Source organism: Bubalus kerabau, chromosome 10 (genome assembly GCF_029407905.1).
Source record: "Bubalus kerabau isolate K-KA32 ecotype Philippines breed swamp buffalo chromosome 10, PCC_UOA_SB_1v2, whole genome shotgun sequence".
In the NCBI taxonomy this organism is placed as follows: Eukaryota; Metazoa; Chordata; class Mammalia; order Artiodactyla; family Bovidae; genus Bubalus; species Bubalus kerabau.
This window is the reverse complement of record NC_073633.1, coordinates 78,853,100-78,876,343: the sequence shown is the minus strand read 5'-3', so window position 1 is coordinate 78,876,343 and position 23,244 is coordinate 78,853,100. Positions and strand designations below refer to the sequence as shown.

The window sequence follows — 23,244 nt, the reverse complement described above, 5'->3', positions numbered from 1 at the left end:
AGAAACCTGTATGCGAGATAAGGAGCAACAGTTAGAACTGGACGTGGAAAAACAGACTGGTTCAAAAGTGGCAAATGAGTATGTCAAGGCTGTATATTATTGTCCTGCATATTGAACTTATGTGCAGAGTACATCATGTGAAATGCCAGGCTGGATAAACACAAGCTGGAGTCAAGACTGCCAGGAGAAATATCAACTACCTGATATGTAGATGACACCATCCCAATGGCAGAAAGTGAAGAACTAAAGAGCCTCTTGATGAGGGTGAAAGAGGAGAATGAAAAAGCTGGCTTACGACTTAACATTCAAAAAACGAAGACCATGGCAGCCGGTCCCATCACTTCCTGGCAAATAGATGGGGGAAAAGTGGAAACAGTGACAGATTTTATTTTCCTGGGCTCTAAAATCATGGTGGACAGTGACTGCAGCCATGAAATGAAAAGACACTTACTCCTTGGAAGAAAAGCTATGGCCAACCTGGACAGGGTATTCAAAAGCAGAAACATCACTTTGTTGACAAAGGTCCATTATAGTCAAAGCTATGGTTTTTCCAGTAGTCATGTATGGATGTGAGAGTTGGACCATAAAGAAAGCTGAGTGCCAAAGAATTGATGCTTTTGAACTGTGGTGTTGGAGAAGACTCTTGCGAGTCCCTTGGACAGCAAGATCAAACCAGTCAATCTTAAAGAAAATCAACCCTGAATATTCACTGGAAGGACTGATGCTGAAGCTCCAATATTTTGGTCACCTGATACAAAGAGCCAACTCATTGATAAAGACCCTGATGCTGAGAAAGACTGAGGGCAGGAGAGGGCAACAGAGAATGAGATGGTTGGATGGCATCACTGATTCAATGGACAGGAGTTTGAGCAAACTCAGGGAGATAGTGAAGGGCAGGGAAGCCTGGCATGCTATAGTTCAGGGATCTCAAAAATTCGGACATGACTTAGAAGCTGAACAACAATCATATCACTATTCTGGAAATCCCTATAGAAGACAAAATCTTTGCCTAAAAGCTGGTTCTGTATCTCTCCCTTGGCAGTATAAAATAACCTGCAGATGGTACAACTGTGTCTGTCTCAGGAAACAAGCACTTTAACTGGGTGTTAAGGAGATTGGGAATGTTTCCTCATTTTTAAATACATCCACTCACAGTTAGGACATTTGAGGCATTAAGAGAAAAGGGTTATAAATGGGATCTTAGAAGGGCTTGTTGTTGCTGTTCAGTCGCTCATTCATGTCTGACTCTTTGTGACCCCATGGACTGCAGCACACCAGGCTTCCCTGTTGTTTACTATCTCCCAGAGTTTGCTCAAACTCATGTCCATTGAGTTGGTGATGCCATCCAACCACCTCATCCTCTGATGCCCACTTCTCCTCCTGCCCTCAATCTTTCCCAGCATCAGGGTCTTTCCAATGAGTTGGCTCTTTGCATCTGGTGGCCAAAGAATTGGAGCTTCAGCATCAGTCCTTTCGATGAGTATTCTGACAGGGTTGATTTCCTTTAGGATTGACTAGTTTGATCTCCTTGCTGTCCAGGGGACTCTCAAGAGTCTTCTCTGCCCCACAGTTGGAAAGAATGAATTATTTGGCGCTCAGCGTTCTTTATGGTCCAACTCTCATATCCGTATATGACTACTGGAAAAACCATAGCTTTGACTATATGGACTTTGGTCGACAAAGTGATGTCTCTGCTTTTGAATACACTGTCTAGGTTTGTCATAGCCTTTCTTCCAGGGAGCAAGCAGCTTTTAATTTCATGGTGACAGTCACCATCCACAATGATTTTGGAGCCTAAGAAAATGAAGTCTGTCACTACTTCCATTGTTTCCCCCTCTATTTGCCATTAAGTCATGGAACTGGATGTCATGGTCTTCGTTTTTTGAACGTTGAGTTTGAAGCCAACTTTTTCACTCTCCTCTCTCATTTTCATCAAGAGGCTTTTTAGTTCCTCTTCCCTTTCTACCATAAGGGTGGTGTCATCTGCATGTCTGAGGTTATTGGTATTTCTTCCGGCAATCTTGATTCTAGCTTGTGCTTTATTCAGCCCAGCATTTAGCATGATGTACTCTGTACTCCAATTTTGTTACTTTTTATCCTTCTACATTTTCTGCTCTTAAGATTCTGCTGTATTCAACTGACAAAGACTGATAACGTAATGGAGAAAGTGTTAGTCATTCAGTCATGTCTGACTCTTTGCATATTCATGGACTAGTTTGCCAGGCTCCTCTATCCATGGAATTCTCCAGGCAAGAATACTGGCGTGGATAGCCACTCCCTTCTCCAGGGTAATCTTCGCAACCCAGTGACTGAACCCAGGTCTCCTGTACTGCAGGCAGATTTTTTACCATCTGAGCCACCAGGGAAGTCCAAGGGTCCTTTGTAAATACTGTTAGTAGGAATGTAAATTGGCAGGCTTTTTACAGTTCAATTTGGCATAATTACCAAAATTTTATATATACACAGAGTTCAACAAATTCATGTGTAGATCAGATTGATCCAGCAGAAACACCAATGTAAGTGAGTCAAGATACACACACAAAGATCAATGCAGCATTGTTTGAAATAGTGAAAATGAAATGAACTATGCATTAGAGGTAACAGAGCAGGCCTGAGACCACTGTCCTAAAAGGCTTGCTTTGCAAGGCTGCCCCTCAGCTGGAGTCTGGGAATCCAGCAGGTAAACAGTTCTCTACGCTGATATAAAGCTTTCCCTAAAGATCCACACCTGGGTAAATGAAGCCATCATGGCAATGAGACCCTATATAACCCAGAGCCGCCCGACACTGAAGCTCAACTGGTTTCAAATAAACTTTCCTTACTGTTTAAGCCATCTGAAGTGGGATTTTACTGCTTTCAGTCCATCTGGATTTCCACTTGTGTTGGCTTATATAAAACTGACTCTGAAATTATAAGCCAGAGCCCTGTATATATATCCTAGATGCATCACTAACTTTGTGAATGTGGGCAAGGCGTTTATCATCCACAGATAACAGTTTTTTAATCATACAAATGAAATGATACCTTTTAAAAGTACTGTAGTGAAAAAATAACAGGGAAACTCACTGTTTTGGTTATACAATGTTTGTAAAGTTTAATGATCAGAAAGAACTTAGCAAATAACCTGGTATATAAGTCGCCAGGTAATGGATCCACATCTCTGCATGCCCCAATGCTAGAATATTTAAACCCTAGAAGCTCTGTCCAATAAATACATCATAGAAACTGTCCATCAATTATCAGAAAAATCTGAAATCAGCCAAGGGAAACAATTCTGTTTCACAGCTAACATTAGAGCACAGATTCTAGTAAATGAAATTTTTATCTGGGCTAGCATTAGTTATTTTCACTCACAGGGCATTTGCAGAATTTCTGAACATACCACATGGGAAAACAACCTGGAGTATAATCAACTTTAAGACAGGCTGAGCCAGCCACATGATGTGGAGGTGGTCTGCTACTGGCAGCAATTCAAACAGTATGGCTGAAGCAATCTCCATCTAAATCTCTCAAATGAGAAATTAACAGAGAGGCACATTCACGAAGCTACAGAATTTTTTTGTGAGTACCAACTTTCTGTACCACAGACATGTTCTGAAATATATATTACCACTCTTAAAGGTTTTACTAGAAATAATCAGTATTTAAATGTACCCAGTGTGTTGACTAATCATATTATATGCATAAATGCACACATACATAGATATATCTATACATACACAAACATGCATGTATACATACTGACATGTTAGGCCAAAGGGAGCTTTAAAACAAGCACCAAAGGATACTTAATTGATTATAGAAGTAGAAACTGAGCTTCCTAAATTATCAATCATATAAGCTACTGACTATGTAAGTCTCAAATATTCAAAAATAAAGCAAATAAGGCAAAAACTTTAGCGCACTTTACAACATAATATATAAAATAGTTAATATACATCATAAACAAATCTGTTATCAAACTGTAGATATAAAGTAACTAATCATTTACATGTGAGTAAGTGAGTAGGTCAAAGTCACTCAGTCGTGTCTGATTCTTTGCGACCCCATGACTATACAGTCCATGGAATTCTCCAGGCCAGAATACTAGAGTAGGCAGCCTTTCCCTTCTCCGGGGCATCTTCCCAACCCAGGGATCGACCCCAGATCTCCCGCTTTGCAGGTGGATTCTTTACCAGCTGAGCCACCAGGAAAGTCCAAGGATACTAGAATGGGAAGCCTAGCTTTTTGTTCTCTGTTTTCTTCTCCTCTTGGGTGCAGTGAACTCTAAAGACAAAAAATTAAGGCATCTGTCAGATCTAAAAAAGAATACTTAATTGATAACACACATTAAACTAAATAGGTTGGTATAACAGTAAGAACATCTTCACAACAATGATACAAGACATCTTAAACCTGACATATACATGAGTTTTTCCCTTCAAAAGGACATTGCAGTTGTAGACTTACTAATGTAGATCCCAATCATCCTAAATGCTACTTGATAATAAGCTACTTGGAGGTCGTTTCCTATGGGTATGCCCTCCCTATAGTTAGTATAGGCCCAGCATGCCAGATCGGAACAGTATCTGGGCCAGTGCTAACAGAAAGTGACTGAGATGTCAACTGCTTTCCAACTGACATAGTCACTTTCTGTTAGCACTGGCCCAAAACACTAGCACCATACCAAAAAGGCAGCATCTTTTTGGCTACCATGGCACATTCCATGACCAATACCCAAGTTAAGTCTCCATCTAGAAACAGTCGAGAGCCTAAAGTCACTGATTATTAAAATCAAAGCAAATAACAGAAGATACAAAACATGAAAATTATGGAAGACATAGAAGAAAGAAATATTCCCCATCAATGAAAACTAAAAGAAGATGACAGAAAAAGGAATGAGAAAAGACAAAGACAAAATTAAGAAGAAAAAGAAATCAGATTCCTGGAAGGCAGCAGCATCAGGCCAAGAGTATATAAAGCAAGTCTGAGACCTGGTGGAGACCTCCTTAAAAAGATGACAATGATAAAATGCCTAATGTGCTCAAGTGTTTCAAGGGGAAGGCTTATACATTGAGCAATAGTCTGAGGATAAATTAGTGATAAGTACATAAAGAAACAAATTAATAAGGCAAAAAAATTATTAACTCTCTAAGGCCAACAATAAATGCTCAGATTAAGGGAGAATCACAGATTATGTTAGATGGCCGTACTGCTAATAATGTTTCATAAATGCTGAATACTCACGTAACTAACATAATGACTATACTTGGAGGGTGGGGGATAGGAAGTATCATGTGTTTGGGTTGGGAGGTGAAGAATATATAAAATTATTATACTGTACCATCTTTGTATGGTGACAGAGCTAACCCGTCACATATATCTCTCTCTCTCATGGTGACCGCTTTGTAGTGTACAGAAATATCCATTATGTTGTGCACCTGTTACATTAACGAAAACTAAATCCTCACCCTCCTCAGTGTGGAAAGTCAACAGATAATTCATAGAACTGAAATATGAATAAGTGACAATATAAACATGCTATTTAGAAACATGGAGGTCAATGCCAAAATAATTATGAAAGAGTTAAAAGTGGTTGTCTCAGGGAATAAGAAATGGGAGTCAGCGTCAGAAGTCCATGGTTTCTTATAATCAGTATGATAAAATTGTTAAGTATTAAATTATATGCTTATGTATTTAATAAAAACCAAATTTTAAAAACTCACACTCTGATAGATTTTAGAATGTGACTTGCCAGGTAGCCATAAAAGTGTACATGTGTTTGTTTACTTGCAATAAAAGTCACTAGACAAAACTAGAAAGCAACTATAGTCTGAAACTATACAGGACTATTTAGGATTATAGAGAACTGTTTTATGCTGACACAAGCAAATCACAGAAGCACTCAGACTTCTGAAGGAACAAATATTCTCTTGTCTTTGTCTTCTGTATGGTTCCATAGCACCCTGTCTCTTTATCATAATGTTGTGGGTCGTTTTTTTTTCACACTAAGCCATAAGGTTCTTTGGAGCTTGGACTGATCTGATTCATTAGTACCTTAGGCCCACTATGACCCACTCACTCTCCTCAGATCTATTCACTGTGATCAAAATAAAACAGTTCTTAAAACTCTTGTACTATATATCTTTATATTCCCATACCTAGCTAACTACTTCAAACATAATAGGCACTCAATAAATGTTTGCTGAATGAATACAGCACCAAAATGGAAAAGTCATTAGGCAGATTCTTGATATGTATTATATTCATTATCATTGATGGATTACCAAATATCAAGCCTAGCCAGCTAAATATGACTTATTCTCTATGTTACTGTAATTATTATTAGAGATAGTTATTTAAACTATTGTTTAATAAATATTATAAATTATGAAAACCACAGCAGCACAAAAAGGGATAGCCATTTTAACTCACATTGTGCGATTTACCACTTAGTTACAATCATCATCTCATAGGTGAAAATTTTACATTTACTAGAATTTGAAATGAGAAATTTTTAGCAATAAAGTATTTTTTAAAAAGTTATATCCAGTAACTCACTTTGTGAACTTTGCCCTTTGTTAGAAATACAGTTCAGAAACCCTCATGATTACAGATATTCACTTACTAATAATGATGTATTCCCTCTCCTTCACTGACCACTGACTGCTGCTGCTCCATATCCATCCATTTACTGTATTATCACTTACTTTTAAGTGTCAGGATTAATGGTATGATTAATGGTAAAATTCTCCAGTGTACCAAAGATAAAAACATCACAGGAACACACAGTTGTCATGCTCTTCTGGGTTCTAAACCTTGATGCTCTACAAGGAGTTTGACAAAATTTCATCTGTACCTGTTTCACTAAAACTTTCATTCTCTTCATCCTCTTCTGTAACCACAGGCATACTCAGATTTAAAGATTTATCTTCCATACGTATATTCTGCATGTCACCTGGAAATAGTTAAACAAGTAATTTTATATGAAAACAAAGAATGTTAACCTTTGAGAAAAATTTTACACAAATTATGACAAGACTATAATAGCACGTATTAGGTGTTTAAAAGCCAAAATTGTAATGGTGAATAGAAATATGCATTTTAAAATACACACCATTTTTTTAAAGTATTAATATATTTATACCTATGTTTTGAAAATAGCCTCTAATTCTTCCATTAAAGAAAACAGAGGAAAAGGGAAGAAACAAAATTAGCCAAACACTGATACAGGATTCAATCCTTATCACACACAGCATGAGTTATATCTGCAGACACCACAGAATAATCATGTGTTACTTCCAGTTAATCACAAATGTAATTCTAAAGTTAACAGTCTTTTGTTTTTAAGACTGATATGGACTTAATGACAAATATTCTATATCGGTTGCCAAACACCAGAATGCTGTCCAAGAACCATTATTAAATAAAACAACCTGAAAATAAGGCAATTCTCACATACACAAGCACACACACAAAATCTGTTCCTTTAGTATTCACTAATTTAACAAACAATTGTAAGATCACATTACACTGAAGGAAAATGTGCACAAACTTCAGAAACACAGTTAAGATTGGAGGTTTTCTATAGCAACCTTCTGTTGCCGGAAGAAATATCCTCATCAAATTATCAAATACCATTGTCGTATCAGGTCTCATTCAGCATATCATTTTCTGTTCATGGCAATCCCTTGACACAGTCACTCTTTATTTCTTATGCTTCCTGATTCTTCTCCACAACACTTATTCCACCTGTTATCTGTAGTAATTTGTCTCTTTATAGCCTGCCTCTTCCCACTAGAATGTAAACTTCACAAGGACAGATTCTGGTTTGTTTAGGTTGATGTATCCCCAGCACTTAGAAAAGTGCCTGGCATAGAGGAGGGCCTCAATAAACCACGAATAATCAAATATGGATTCAAGTATTTTATAACACAGTATTTCACAGAGTATATATGTTACTAAGTACCTGCCAGTACAGAAGGCAACAAATTCAATGAAAATGAGTTTAAGCTTTCTGCTCTGAACACACATATGCTGGCATCTTAATGCAATGCAGATTTTATGGAATGAAGTGATTGCTCTCAGTTCAGTTCAGTCACTCAGTCGTATCCGACTCTTTGTGACCCCATGAATCGCAGCACGCCAGGCCTCCCTGTCCATCACCAACTCCCAGAGTTCACTCAAACTCATGTCCACTGAGTCGGTGATGCCATCCAGCCATTTCATCCTCTGTTGTCCCCTTCTCCTCCTGCCCCCAATCCCTCCCAGCATCACAGTCTTTTCCAATGAGTCAACTCTTCACATGAGGTGGCCAAAGTATTGGAGTTTCAGCTTTAGCATCAGTCCTTCCAAAGAACACCCAGGACTGATCTCTTTTAGGATGGACTGGTTGGATCTCCTTGCAATCCAAGGGACTCTCAAGAGTCTTCTCCAACACCACAGTTCAAAACCATCAATTCTTCGGCACTCAGCTTTCTTCACGGTCCAACTCTCGCATCCATACATGACCACAGGAAAAACCATAGCCTTGACTAGACGGACCTTTGCTGGCAAAGTAATGTCTCTGCTTTTAAATATGCTATCTAGGTTGGTCATAACTTTCCTTCCAAGGAGTAAGCATCTTTTAATTTCATGGCCGCAATCACCATCTGCAGTGATTTTGGAGCCCCCAAAAATAAAGTCTGACACTGTTTCCACTGTTTCCCCCATCTATTTCCCATGAAGTGATGGGACCAGATGCCATGATCTTAGTTTTCTGGATGTTGAGCTTTAAGCCAACTTTTTCACTCTCCTCTTTCACTTTCTTTTTTTTTTTTTTTTTTTTTGAGAAATGTCTGTTTAGTTCTTTGACCCACTTTTTGGGTTGTTTGTTTGTTTGTTTTTTAATTTTATTTTATTTTTAAACTTTACATAATTGTATTAGTTTTGCCAAATATCAAAATGAATCCGCCACAGGTATACATGTGTTCCCCATCCTGAACCCTCATCCCTCCTCCCTCCCCATACCATCCCTCTGGGTCATCCCAGTGCACTAGCCCCAAGCACCAAGTATCATGCATCGAACCTGGACTGGCAACTCGTTTCATACATGATATTTTACATGTTTCAATGCCATTCTCCCAAATCTTCCCACCCTCTCCCTCTCCCACAGAGTCCATAAGACTCTATACATCTATACATCAGTGCCTCTTTTGCTGTCTCGTACACAGGGTTATTGTTACCATCTTTCTAAATTCCATATATATATGCGTTAGTATACTGTATTGGTGTTTTTCCTTCTGGCTTACTTCACTCTGTATAATAGGCTCCAGTTTCATCCACCTCATTAGAACTGATTCAAATGTATTATTTTTAATGGCTGCGTAATACTCCATTGTGTATATGTACCACTGCTTTCTTATCCATTCATCTGCTGATGGACATCTAGGTTGCTTCCATGTCCTGGCTATTATAAACAGTGCTGCGATGAACATTGGGGTAACGTGTCTCTTTCCCTTCTGGTTTCCTCAGTGTGTATGCCCAGCAGTGGGATTGCTGGATCATAAGGCGGTTCTATTTCCAGTTTTTTAAGGAATCTCCACACTGTTCTCCATAGTGGCTGTACTAGTTTGCATTCCCACCAACAGTGCAAGAGGGTTCCCTTTTCTCCACACCCTCTCCAGCATTTATTACTTGTAGACTTTTGGATCGCAGCCATTCTGACTGGTGTGAAATGGTATCTCATAGTGGTTTTGATTTGCATTTCTCTGATAATGAGTGATGTTGAGCATCTTTCATGTGTTTGTTAGCCATCTGTATGTCTTCTTTGGAGAGATGTCTATTTAGTTCTTTGGCCCATTTTTTGATTGGGTCATTTCTTTTTCTGGAGTTGAGCTGTAGAAGTTGCTTGTATATTTTTGAGATTAGTTGTTTATGGGCTTTTGAGTTCCTCTTCCCCTTCTGCCATAAGGGTGGTGTCATCTGCATATCTGAGGTTATTGATATTTCTCCCGGCAATCTTGATTCCAACTTGTGCTTCTTCCAGCCCAGCGTTTAGATGAAGTTAACTAGCAAAAAGCTTCCATTTTAAACACAATTCAAACCAAGATTATAATCAGTACAATCTATCCCAAATTACTAATACTCCTCTTAACAATCTTGAGCCATGTCCATCCATATCAACTATTAATGATTTTTTCAAACCCACATTTATAACCTAAGAGAATCTATGCAACAATGTCAAGGGAAGGATTTCTGAGTTTAAAACTGTCAGCTGTACAAAAAAGCCTTCATCTAGTCACATGATGATTAACTACATTTTAGATATCATTTCTACATTAAATGAATAGGTTTAAAAAAGAAAGGCAATGTTCTCCAAAAGCTCTTAAAAACAAAATAAAATGCTTCATCCAGTTATGCAGCTAGGAACCAATAAGTGAACACACAAAACTTCAGGATGTTTATCTCAGAGTCAACATATTAAATAAAAGCTATAAAAGCTCACGATATGTTCCTCAGGCCTTTATCCAAAACATAATTATTTTACATAAAACTTAAACGAACGGCCAACCTGCTTCTTAAAACCCTCTAGTTAAAGAAGCAGCAAAAGGGCAAAAAACTGCTATGTTTGCACACTGAGAACATAAAGACACCTACCACAACAAATGTGCCAGAAAAATAAGGACAGTCCTACATCCCGAAGCTGTAGTATAATGATCAACTCGAGGTATCTGATAGGATTACTATATTACAAAATCCAGTAAAAAGAATATGCTCATGATGAAAACCCTGAATCATAAAGCGAAAACTAAATTATGTTCAGGATACACTGTTCAAGAAAATAGGACAGCATAAAATACATGTAAAAATGATAAATGCACATTGTAGAAAACAAGAACCATACACATGTAGTATGCTTTAGAAAGGTATCAACCAGAATAATTAACTGTTTAAAAAGTAAATTTTGACATTTAAATCATTAACCTCAGTCATCCACAAAGCTAACTTCCTAGGGGATGTTAGGTTGATAGTTTTCCTCTGCTCCAAGCTCATCACGTGGGATGCAATTATAAGTCACAGATTATTACTCCATCTCAACACATATGATTACAGGACATGCAGCTAGAATATGACAATTACTTAAGTGCATGTCTAATCTGAGCTCCAGAGCCATATTTCCAATTACGTGAGAGATAACAAGTATGGAGTTAAGGACTCAGGCTTCGATTCAAGCAGACTGCCACTCAAGTCTCAGCTTTAAATATTAGTTAGGTGACCTTGGACGTGGGAAAAAAGTTCAGCAGAAAATAAGTGTTACATTGCTATATTTAAAATGATAACCAACAAAAACCTATTGTATAGCACATGGAACTCTGCTCAATTTTATGTGCCAGGCTGGATGGGAGGTGGAGTTCAGGGGAGAATGGATACATGTACATGTACGGCTAAGTCCCTTCATGGTTCACCTGAAACTATTACAACACTGTTAATTGGCTATACCCCAATACAAAATGTTTTTGGTGTTAAAAAATATTAATTAAAATTTTTAAAAAATTAAAAAGGAAGTGTTACATAAGCAACAGTTGTTATCATCTTCACCATCATGTATCACCATTACTATTAACTGATGTTCTTCCAGAAGCCTGCATGTTATGTTCTAGGAATGGTGAACAGGTATAGCTTAAGTAATACAAAGTGGGTAAATCCAATCAATATACGTGAGCACTTATTTATGCACTAGACACCCTTTACAAGAATTGAGCCTGGAAAGGCAGATTGCGGCAAATTCTTCCCCCAAATGAAATCTTCATCCTGTGACCCTTACTCTGTTAAAGTCACCAACATTCCTCTAGTTGCTGAGGCTGTAAGCGTCCCTGTCTCATCTCTCTCCACCAGCCTCTGTATGTGGTTACCTGTAGATAGCCACTGGCTCTCCTAATTGTCAGCTTGTCTAATTCCTACAACCTGGCCAGATCCTTACTACTCCTCAACAGCCTTTTACTTAGAGCTCCTATTTTCAGTTTGTTCCCACCTAACTACCATACTACTGCCAGATTGATCTTCAAAGAAAACTGGTCATACCACTTGCTTGCTCAGCAGTCTCACAAGACTCCCTTCTGCCTACTAAATGAAGTCCAAATTTCTTGGTTCCACACTTCAGGCCTGGTCACAATCCAATTCTCATCATATCTTTCTATATTAACAGTAACTCAATACAGCAGTCACAATCCACATAAAATGGAACCTTCGTATCCTGTACTTCCACCCACCTTGCCTTTTTTCATGTCAATCTTGTCATAGTCTAAGGAATTATTTTATATTTGTTTGCTTTTTAATCTTTGGATTTTTCCTGATTACTAAACATGGTTATCATCTAAAAGTCAAACATTATGGAAATTTATGGACTTAGAAATTTCCATGATCCCATCCCTGAGAATTAACCTCTGCCTCTTGATGAAAGTGAAAGTGGAGAGTGAAAAAGTTGGCTTAAAGCTCAACATTCAGAAAACAAAGATCATGGCATCCGGTCCCACCACTTCATGGGAAATAGATGGGGAAACAGTGGAAACAGTGTCAGACTTTATTTTTGGGGGCTCCAAAATCACTGCAGGTGGTGACTGCAGCCGTGAAATTAAAAGACGCTTACTCCTTGGAAGGAAAGTTATGACCAACCTAGATAGCATATTCAAAAGCAGAGACATTACTTTGCCAACAAAGGTCCGTCTAGTCAAGGCTATGGTTTTTCCAGTGGTCATGTATGGATGTGAGAGTTGGACTGTGAAGAAGGCTGAATGCCGAAGAATTGATGCTTTTGAACTGTGGTGTTGGAGAAGACTCTTGAGAGTCCCTTGGACTGCAAGGAGATCCAACCAGTTCATTCTGAAGGAGATCAGCCCTGGGATTTCTTTGGAAGGACTGATGCTAAAGCTGAAACTCCAGTACTTTGGCCACCTCATGTGAAGAGTTGACTCATTGGAAAAGACTCTGATGCTGGAAGGGATTGGGGGCAGGAGGAGAAGGGGACGCCAGAGGATGAGATGGCTGGATGGCATCACTGACTCGATGGACGTGAGTCTCAGTGAACTCTGGGAGTTGGTGATGGACAGGGAGGCCTGGCGTGCTGCGATTCATGGAGTCGCAAAGAGTCGGACACAACTGAGCGACTGATCTCATCTGATATGCATCTAGTTTCTTCAAAGATATATATATATATAAAACTTCTGTCTACATATTTTTTTATTATAGTTCACTTACAATGTAGTTTCTAGTGTACAAAAAAGTGATTTAGTTTATACATATATATATGTGTGTGTGTGTGTGTGTATAGTGTTGTCGCTCAGTCATGTCCAACTCTTTGCGACCCCATGGACTACACAGCCTGCTAGGCTCCTCTGTCCATGGAATTCTCTAGACAAGAATACTGGAGGTAGCCATTCCCTTTTCTAGGGGTTCTTCCTGACCCAGGGATCAAACCCGAGTCTCCTACATTGCAGACAGATTCTTTACCATCTGAGACATCAGGGAAGCCTTGATTACTTGATTATACATATTACTCTTTTTCAGGTTCTTTTCTATTATAGTTTATTATAAGATATTGAATATGCTTTCCTGTGCTATACAGCAGGACCTTGTTGTTTATCTATTTTATATTATAGTAGCTTTGTGTCTACATATGTATTAATTAACAAATGAATCATACTCTTCTTTAAAAAAACATTTTCACTAAGCAATGTATCAATATATTTTGGACATATTTTGAGGTCAGTATACAGAAAACTTTCTCCAGCTTTTTAGGAACAGCAAAATATTCCTTTATATGGACAAAAATTTCATGTACACAATTTTTCAATGTTATACATTTGAGTTGTTAACAGTCTTTGCCATTTCAAATAATCCTGTAATGAATGTCCTGTTTTTGTCACTTGGACAAATCCCTAGAAATCAAAAATACTTTTCTACCTTAATGAACTTTTTGATTAAAGAGAATCTTTTTAGTAAGCACTTGAATATTTATTAAGGTGAAGAATAACAAATTACCTCTGCTTCAAAGTATTTACAATACCTTCTGAGCTACAATAGTAGCTGGAATAGTTGAGTTATAATTAAAGATCTTAATTCAGATCACATTTTACTGTACTTTCTTTCTGATGGGTTAAATCCTCCCTAATACACCTAGGTAAATTCAATAACAAATCTCAGCCATCTTTAAAAGTTAATTTCAGAGTTTATGAAAATGTTTTAGGTAACTACATTAAGTAAAACAAAATATGACTAGTGAAGGAAGTGATCTTTCACAAATTACATGTGTCAAACGTATCAGATGAAAAGGAACTTTCATTTAATTTCTTTCCTAGCTTGCATTTGCAGAGAAGGCAATGGCACCCCACTCCAGTACTCTTGCTTGGAAAATCCCATGGACCGAGGAGCCTGGTAGGCTGCAGTCCATGGGGTCACTAAGAGTCGGATACGACTGAGCGACTTCACTTTCACTTTTCACTTTCATGCATTGGAGAAGGAAATGGCAACCCACTCCAGTGTTCTTGCCTGGAGAATCCCAGGGACAGGGGAGCCTGGTGGGCTGCCATCTATGGGATCCAACACAGTCAGGTGTGACTGAAGCAACTTAGCAGCAGCAGCAGCTTGCATTTGGCTCCTTCTTTGCTCTTCAACTGCATAAAAAAAACTGTTTTCCTGAAAGGAAAGAATATTATGTTTTACCACTGATCTAACTATCTCTTCCCACTTTTCTGGGTCTGAAGCTGCTGTCTCTAATAAAAGTGCCATCTCACTGTGCTTTCCAGCAGCTAGTACTGGAGAAATCTTGAATAGCTTATGTACAAAACTGTTTTTAACTTTTATTTTGGTGAGGTTTCAGTGAGATCTACTAGGTATGCATCCTAAAGCTTAATTTGCTTAAAATGGACTTTCCTTTGGTGTGGTCTCTTTGAAGGCTGATTGAGAGAAAGAAAAACCAGAAACTAATTGTTTTGATCTGAAAATTGATGTGTCTTTCTGAAATAAAGAAGCATTCTCTAAAAAAAAAAAAAAAAATTGTTTTCCCCATGTTTAAGAAAGTAGCTTGACCTCTCTGCTGCACTTAAATGAAATAAGATCAACTATTAATAAAAACTGCCTGTGCAGGCTTCTAAAACTAAGTATCTTTGCTGATACCTTACAAAAAGCAATCAAATCTACCAAAAGTTAATTTTTTAAGTATAATCAAACGAATTCATCTTTACCTCATGTCCTCTGCTTTGATTTGAATTGATACATAATAAAATTCACCATTTTTAACGTAGTACAGATCTAGGAATTTAGATAAATGCAGTCATGCAAGCACCACTGCAATCAAACTACAGAACAGATCATCACACCAAAAATTTCCTTCGTGCCCTTTTGCAGTCATCATTTCTCTCCACCCCCAGTTCCGAGGAATCAACAATTGTTTTTATGTCCCTGTAGATTCACCTTTTCCAGAATATCTTATAAATGGAGCCATATTGTATATAGCTTTTCTTGTCTCACTTCTTTCACTTAGTACGTACACTGAGATTTATCTGTGTTATTAGATGTGTCAATAGTTCTTTTATTCCTGAATAGTATTCAACTGTATGGTATATCATGATTGTTTACATAATATCCAGCTGAAAACATTTATGTTGGTTGCAATCTTTTGTAATTTGAATGAAACTGCTATAAACTTCGGAGAAGGCCTGGAAAATCCCATGGATGGAGGAGTCTGGTAGGCTGCAGTCCATGGGGTCGCTAGGAGTCGGACACGACTGAGTGACTTCACTTTCACTTTTCACTTTCATGCGTTGGAGAAGGAAATGGCAACCCACTCCAGTGTTCTTGCCTGGAGAATCCCAGGGACGGCGGAGCCTGATGGGCTGCCGTCTATGGAGTCGCACAGAGTTGGACATGACTGAAGCGACTTAGCAGCAGCAGCAATAAATTTACATATACAAATTTTTGTGTGAATGTAAGTTTTTATTTCTCTTGCATAAATATCAAGGAGTGGGACTGCTGTTATATGGTCAGTAAATGTTTAACTTTATGAGAAACTGACAGTTTTTCATGGTCAGTATATGTTTAACTTTATGAGAAACTGACAGTCTTCCAGAGTATAGATCTAGGAGTTACCATTCTGAATTCCCACAAAAAATGTATGAAAGTTCCACTTAGCTCTAAAATATTTACTATCTGGCCCCTTACAGAAAGTCTGTTGACTCCCAACAGCTAGAGACTATTTTTTAAAATCAAGAATGGATGCTAGACTTAATCAAATGTTTTCTTGGGTAACTATTAAAATGAATTCACATTTTCCCCTTTAACCTATTTACACAGCAAATCATATTGATAGATTCCTAACTGCACCATCCCTGCATCATAGAATGAATGTACACAGTCAAGCTGTTCTGTATCTGAGATTCTTTTGATACATGTAACTTAGAATTTTTCTATTAATACTTATGAGACTGGCCTAACAGTTTTCTTCACAATACATGCTAGTCCTGTAAAGAAAACTAAAAAAAAATTCTCCTTCGGAAGTATTTCTTAATTATCCTTAACAAATGTAGTATCTCTGCCTCTGAATTCTCAAAGCACTTCATGCATTAATTGATGGAACTTATCATATCTGGACTATATTAAAGGTACTAAACTTTAATTCTCCCTCTACTATCTCAATATAGGAAAAAAAACATGCTAAATGGCTATTATGCTAAGTCGCTTCAGTCGTGTCCGACTCTGTGCGACCCCAGAGACGGCAGCCCACCAGGCTCCCTCGTCCCTGGGATTCTCCAGGCAAGAACACTGGAGTGGGTTGCCATTTCCTTCTCCAATGCATGAAAGTGAAAAGTGGAAGTGAAGTCACTCAGTCGTGTCTGACTCTTAGCGACCCGATGGACTGCAGCCCACCAGGCCCCTCCGTCCATGGGATTTTCCAGGCAAGAGTACTGGTGTGGGGTGCCATCGCCTTCTCCGAAAAGGCTATTAACATGTCTTCATATACTGCTGCAGTGGCTTTCTGTGTGCTTCTTATATCAGGCACTAAATATTTAGTATGTTTCTAATACTTTTTTTCCCTTGAGCCTGCTAATCAGATTCCAACTTTATGTATGGTGAATATATTTGTGCAGTGCTCAAAAATTAAACTACTTGAGTACATGAATTCATGTTTTTAGAAAACAAACAGCAAAGTTAACTTTATAGATAAGCTATTTCAAAAGAAAAGCAGGTACAGCTTAGTTAGTACAGCTAGTGGAAAACATGGTTTATAGAATGTGCTATTTATCATAACTTATTCTACATGTGAGTTTGATTCACACACAAAAATTACTAATGAAGTATAATATGGATAATTCTAAACTGATTCTATAACTAACCATATCACTTGCACAAGTTATTTAATCTGTATGGGCCTAAATTTTATCATCTATGAAACGACCAATTTTATGACTTCTAGGGTTCCTTTCAGTAGTAAGATTCCAAGAATCTAAGACAATTTATTTCTAATACTAATCTCACAAGGTTCTTAAACAAGTATCTAATGCTTTTTAATCAAGAAAACATGGTGAGGGAAGACAGTACATAAGACCCATTCTCCCTTTTTAAGGTTCTCAAAAGGTACCTCTGTCTCTGGAAGACACTTTCTTTCCTGCTGGTTTCAACGTTTCTTTGTTTTTTCTTTTCCTAGTTGTTTTGGTTTGTATTTGGCCGGATTCAGAATCAGAAAAGTCAACTTTGACCTGACGGTGCCTTCTTGACTTCGATGCCTAAACAGTTAGAAATCTAATTAATCACAATGAATCACAAAATGAATCCAACAATACATCATTTAGGGAATGGCAAAACATTACTGCATGGCAAACAGAAGGGGAAAAAGTGGAAGGAGTGACAGACTCCCTCTTCTTGGGTTCCAAAATCATTGCGGACCGTGACTGCAGCCACGAAATCAGAAGACGATTGCTTCTTGGCAGGAAAGTGATGGCAGACCTAGACAGTGTGTTGAAAAGCAGAGACATTACTCTGCCAACAAAAGTCCATACAGTCAAGGCTGTGGTCTTCCCAGTGGTCATGTATGGTTGTGAGAGCTGGACCATAAAGAAGGCAGAACACCAAAGAATTGATGTCTTTGAACTGTGGTGCTAGAGAAGACTCCTGAGAATCCCCTGGACAGCAAGGAGATCAAACCAGTCAATCTTAAGGGAGATCAACCCTGAATATTCACCGGAAGGACTGAAGATGAAGCTTAAGCTCCAGTCCTTTGGTCATCTGATGTGAACAGAAGACTCACTGGAAAAGTCCCTGATGCTGGGAAATATTGAGGGCAGAAGGAGAAGAGGGCATCAGAGGATAAGATGGCTGGAGGGCATCACCGATGCAATGAACATGAACTTGGGCAAACTCTAGGAGATGGTGAGGGACAGGGAAGCTTGAGGTGCTACAGTACACGAGGTTGCAAAGAGTTCGACATGACTGGCCAAATTTAGGGAATGACAAAACAGACAGACAAAGATGAGGAAAGATTTACAGAAATACTTGTCATAAAGTACTTTACCAGGATACTTGCTTGCTTAGTGTCTTTCACAGGTGTATATACCCTTTTATCTTCATAACAGGAAGAGGTCCCTGCAGCTGTCATCATCATCTATTCAAACTGGGTTAAAATTTCCTTATTGGGTTAAACTGTTGTAGATGCATGGTTGGAAGTGGAGGTAAAAAGGACAAGTATATTTTTCCCAGATAACAATCTATTCTCCTTTTCTTCTAAAAACATTTTATTTTCCTTTGTTAGCACCACGTATTTCAAGTGAAACTACTTTATGCCTGGCTCTCCATATGGTCATGTGGTCCCAATCTAGTCAAAATAAGCCTCACATCCCCAAGGCCACCAGGGGATGGGCATGTGATCTGCCATAGCTGATGTAACTCAATTTTTGAACTGAAAGCTGGGAAGGCTGGAGTTGTCACGAATAGCACTTGAAGACAGTGAAAGCAATATAAGAGATGAGAAACAGAGGTAGAGTCCTAGGACTTTTTAGTTATATCAGTCAATAAATTCCCTTACTTGTTTAAGCAGAGCTGTAACTAACAGAGTTTTCAGTCAATGTCATCTATGTGGTACATGTATTGTCAACAGTTTAAAAGCTACCTTGCATTACATGTTAATTGTACCTCAATAATTAAAAAAAAAAAATCACAACCATGCAATGACACATTCTTATAAAAATTTATGGGGATTGTAATTTAATTATTTAATAATTTTAAAAGTATTTCATAATATCTTAAGAAATTAAACAACAACTAGCCTATGCAATATGGAAATAGTTCTGGTTTAAAAGAATTTGGAATAATTCATTTATTGTCCTGATGCTTTCATTCAAAACTGCAGTAAAGCAAATTGATAACACTTAACTAATCTATAGTCACTTCCAGTTTTTTCATTTATTCCTTTTTATTTCAACAACCAGAGAATTATAGTAGTCTCCCACAAAGTAAAGACACTTTCAGATTCATGAAAAAATCCCAGGAAAAAATATGAGATGAAGCACATAAGTTTATCGGTGCTCCTTCCTGAAACCCCACTAAAATTAGAGGAGAGGAATAAAAATGAATTCACAAAGCGGAGATAATAGGAAACAACATAGCTGTAAACAAAACAACACATTCTGGAGGCGGAAAAGTAATGGCTGACTTAGAATGAAGAAAGGTGAACAGGAAAGCTGGTCCAAGTGGATCAGGAACTGGGGTCATTAAAAAATGTGTAGATATGTGAAAAATCTACAGAAGGAATAGTATCCCATTTTCCAGCCTCAAAGCTGAACAACTGATCTCTTCCTGTACAAAATAGGTGAGCTCTCTGGAGAGGCTAAACCAGAGCAGCTGAAGGCTTTTGACAGCACTAGAAAAGCTAAGGAAGCCTCTTACTGGAAGCAGGGGTGTTGAATGAAGTCTCTGGAAGGAATGAATGGTGAGCTTGTCAGTGGATTCTCTGTAGGCACCCAAAACACTGCCAGCTGGGCTTATTTAACTACTTTCCTCCCCCAGCTTGCTCTCTGATAAAAATGGCTAGATCTAAGAAAAACATGGAGGCTAAAAGGCTGTATCTCTATACGGTGGTTTAGTCACTAAGTTGTGTCCAACTCATGCAACCCCATGGACTGTAACCCACCAGGCTCCTCTGGCCATGGGGCTTTCCAGGCAAGAATACTGGAGTGGGTTGCCATTTCCTTCTCCAGGGGATCTTCCTGACCCAGGCATTGAACCCAGGTCTCCTGCACCTGCAGGCAGTTTCTTTACTGACTGAGCTACCAGGGTATCTCAGACATGACTGAGTGACTTCCCTTTCACTTTTCACTTTCATGCATTGGAGAAGGAAATGGCAACCCACTCCAGTGCTCTTGCCTGGAGAATCCCAGGGACGGGAGAGCCTGGTGGGCTGCCATCTACAGGGTCACACAGAGTCAGACACAACTCAAGCGACTTAGCAGCAGCAGCAGCAGCAGCAGCAGCAAATATGATCTCAAGATCTTCAAACGTTTGCAAAAAGTCACCAAAATGAAAGATAGAGAACAGAATAAACAAAAATAAGAACTCTGGGGGAAAAGGAAGAAACATCAAAAAACTGTAATTAACATCCTCAAATAGATAAACATATTGCACCCAGGGGGGTAAAAAAAAGAAGAAATCCATTTTTTAATTAATAACAGATTCAGAGAAAAGAAAAAAATTCTTAGTAATGAAAAAATGTCAGCAGAAATTTTAAAAATCCATTGTAATAGTTCAGAAGATAAAGCTCTCTGAAAATAGATAAAAACAAAGAAGAATAAAATAAAAGTTCCAGAAAATAAAAAAAGCAAAACTGCAGCAAAGAATTGGATCAGAGAAGCATTTATAGAAAAATCCCTCAGAACTGAAGGCTATCAGATCAAAAGGACGTCAATCATAAGAGCCCAGGGCACTGGTGGAAAAAAAGACCTATACCAAGGTACATTATCATGAAAATCCAGAGCTCTGGAGATAAAGATAAAATTCTAAAACCTTTCATAATTAGGAATACTAGAAGCTGGAAGACTATTAATAAAGAACAATGGTTCTAGTAATTTTCTGGTGGAGTCTTTAGGGTTTTCTATGTAGAGAATCATGTCATCTGCAAATAGAATTTTACTTCTTCTTTTCCAATTTGGATTCCTTTTATTTCTTTTTCTGCTCTGATTGTTGTGGCCAAAACTTCCAAAACTATGCACCAGAAAATTACTAGAACTAATCAATTACTATAGTAAAGTTGCAGGATATAAAATCAACACCCAGAAATCCCTTGCATTCCTATACACTAATAATGAGAAAACAGAAAAAGAAATTAAGGAAACAATTCCATTCACCATTGCAATGGAAAGAATAAAATACTTAGGAATATATCTACCTAAAGAAACTAAAGACCTATATATAGAAAACTATAAAACACTGGTGAAAGAAATCAAAGAGAACACTAATAGATGGAGAAATATACCATGTTCATGGATTGGAAGAATCAATATAGTGAAAATGAGTATACTACCCAAAGCAATTTATAGATTTAATGCAATCCCTATCAAGCTACCAACGGTATTCTTCACAGAGCTAGAACAAATAATTTCACAATTTGTAAGGAAATACAAAAAAACCTCAAATAGCCAAAGCGATCTTGAGAAAGAAGAATGGAACTGGAGGAATCAACCTACCTGACTTCAGGCTCTACTACAAAGCCACAGTTATCAAGACAGTATGGTACTGGCACAAAGACAGAAATATAGATCAATGGAACAAAATAGAAAGCCCAGAGATAAACCCACGCACATATGGACACCTTATCTTTGACAAAGGAGGCAAGAATATACAATGGATTAAAGACAATCTCTTTAACAAGTGGTGCTGGGAAATCTAGTCAACCACTTGTAAAAGAATGAAACTAGAACACTTTCTAACACCATACACAAAAATAAACTCAAAATGGATTAAAGATCTAAACGTAAGACCAGAAACTATAAAACTCCTAGAGGAGAACATAGGCAAAACACTCTTTGACATACATCACAGCAGGATCCTCTATGACCCACCTCCCAGAATATTGGAAATAAAAGCAAAAATAAACAAATGGGACCTAATTAACCTTAAAAGCTTCTGCACATCAAAGGAAACTATTAGCAAGGTGAAAAGACAGCCTTCAGAATGGGAGAAAATAATAGCAAATGAAGCAACTGACAAACAACTAATCTCAAAAATATACAAGCAACTCCTACAGCTCAACTCCAGAAAAAGAAATGACCCAATCAAAAAATGGGCCAAAGAACTAAATAGACATCTCTCCAAAGAAGACATACAGATGGCTAACAAACACATGAAAAGATGCTCAACATCACTCATTATCAGAGAAATGCAAATCAAAACCACTATGAGGTACCATTTCACACCAGTCAGAATGGCTGCGATCCAAAAGTCTACAAGTAATAAATGCTGGAGAGGGTGTGGAGAAAAGGGAACCCTCTTGCACTGTTGGTGGGAATGCAAACTAGTACAGCCACTATGGAGAACAGTGTGGAGATTCCTTAAAAAACTGGAAATAGAACCGCCTTATGATCCAGCAATCCCACTGCTGGGCATACACACTGAGGAAACCAGAAGGGAAAGAGACACGTGTACCCCAATGTTCATCGCAGCACTGTTTATAATAGCCAGGACATGGAAGCAACCTAGATGTCCATCAGCAGATGAATGGATAAGAAAGCTATGGTACATATACACAATGGAGTATTATGCAGCCATTAAAAATAATACATTTGAATCAGTTCTAATGAGGTGGATGAAACTGGAGCCTATTATACAGAGTGAAGTAAGCCAGAAAGAAAAACACCAATACAGTATACTAACGCATATATATGGAATTTAGAAAGATGGTAACAATAACCCTGTGTACGAGACAGCAAAAGAGACACTGATGTATAGAACAGTCTTATGGACTCTGTGGGAGAGGGAGAGGGTGGGAAGATTTGGGAGAACGGCATTGAAACATGTAAAATATCATGTATGAAACGAGTTGCCAGTCCAGGTTCGATGCACAATACTGGGTGCTTGGGGCTGGTGCACTGGGACGACCCAGAGGGATGGTATGGGGAGGGAGGAGGGAGGAGGGTTCAGGGTGGGGAACACATGTATACCTGTGGCGGATTCATTTTGATATTTGGCAAAACTAATACAATTATGTAAAGTTTAAAAATAAAATAAAATTAAAAAAATAAATAA

At 38.1% G+C, this 23,244-nt stretch overlaps 1 protein-coding gene across 3 annotated transcripts in view; it reads right to left on the bottom strand.

The window, feature by feature from the left end:
* Window positions 1–3,068: 3,068 nt before the first annotated feature.
* SNAPC1 (small nuclear RNA activating complex polypeptide 1) overlaps window positions 3,069–23,244 on the bottom strand; it is a 33,773-nt gene continuing 13,597 nt past the window's right edge. For 2 of the 3 annotated variants that reach the window (XM_055538271.1, XM_055538269.1), the window contains 3 exons: window positions 17,594–17,738; window positions 6,839–6,937; window positions 3,069–4,266 (listed from right to left, as the gene is read on the bottom strand). In XM_055538271.1, the coding sequence (XP_055394246.1) occupies window positions 4,220–4,266; window positions 6,839–6,937; window positions 17,594–17,738 (291 nt within the window). In that variant the 3' untranslated portion in view covers window positions 3,069–4,219. Of the gene's footprint in view, window positions 4,267–6,838; window positions 6,938–14,539; window positions 14,653–17,593; window positions 17,739–23,244 lie in introns of those variants that run through there. The other variant, XM_055538270.1, reaches the window with a different exon arrangement.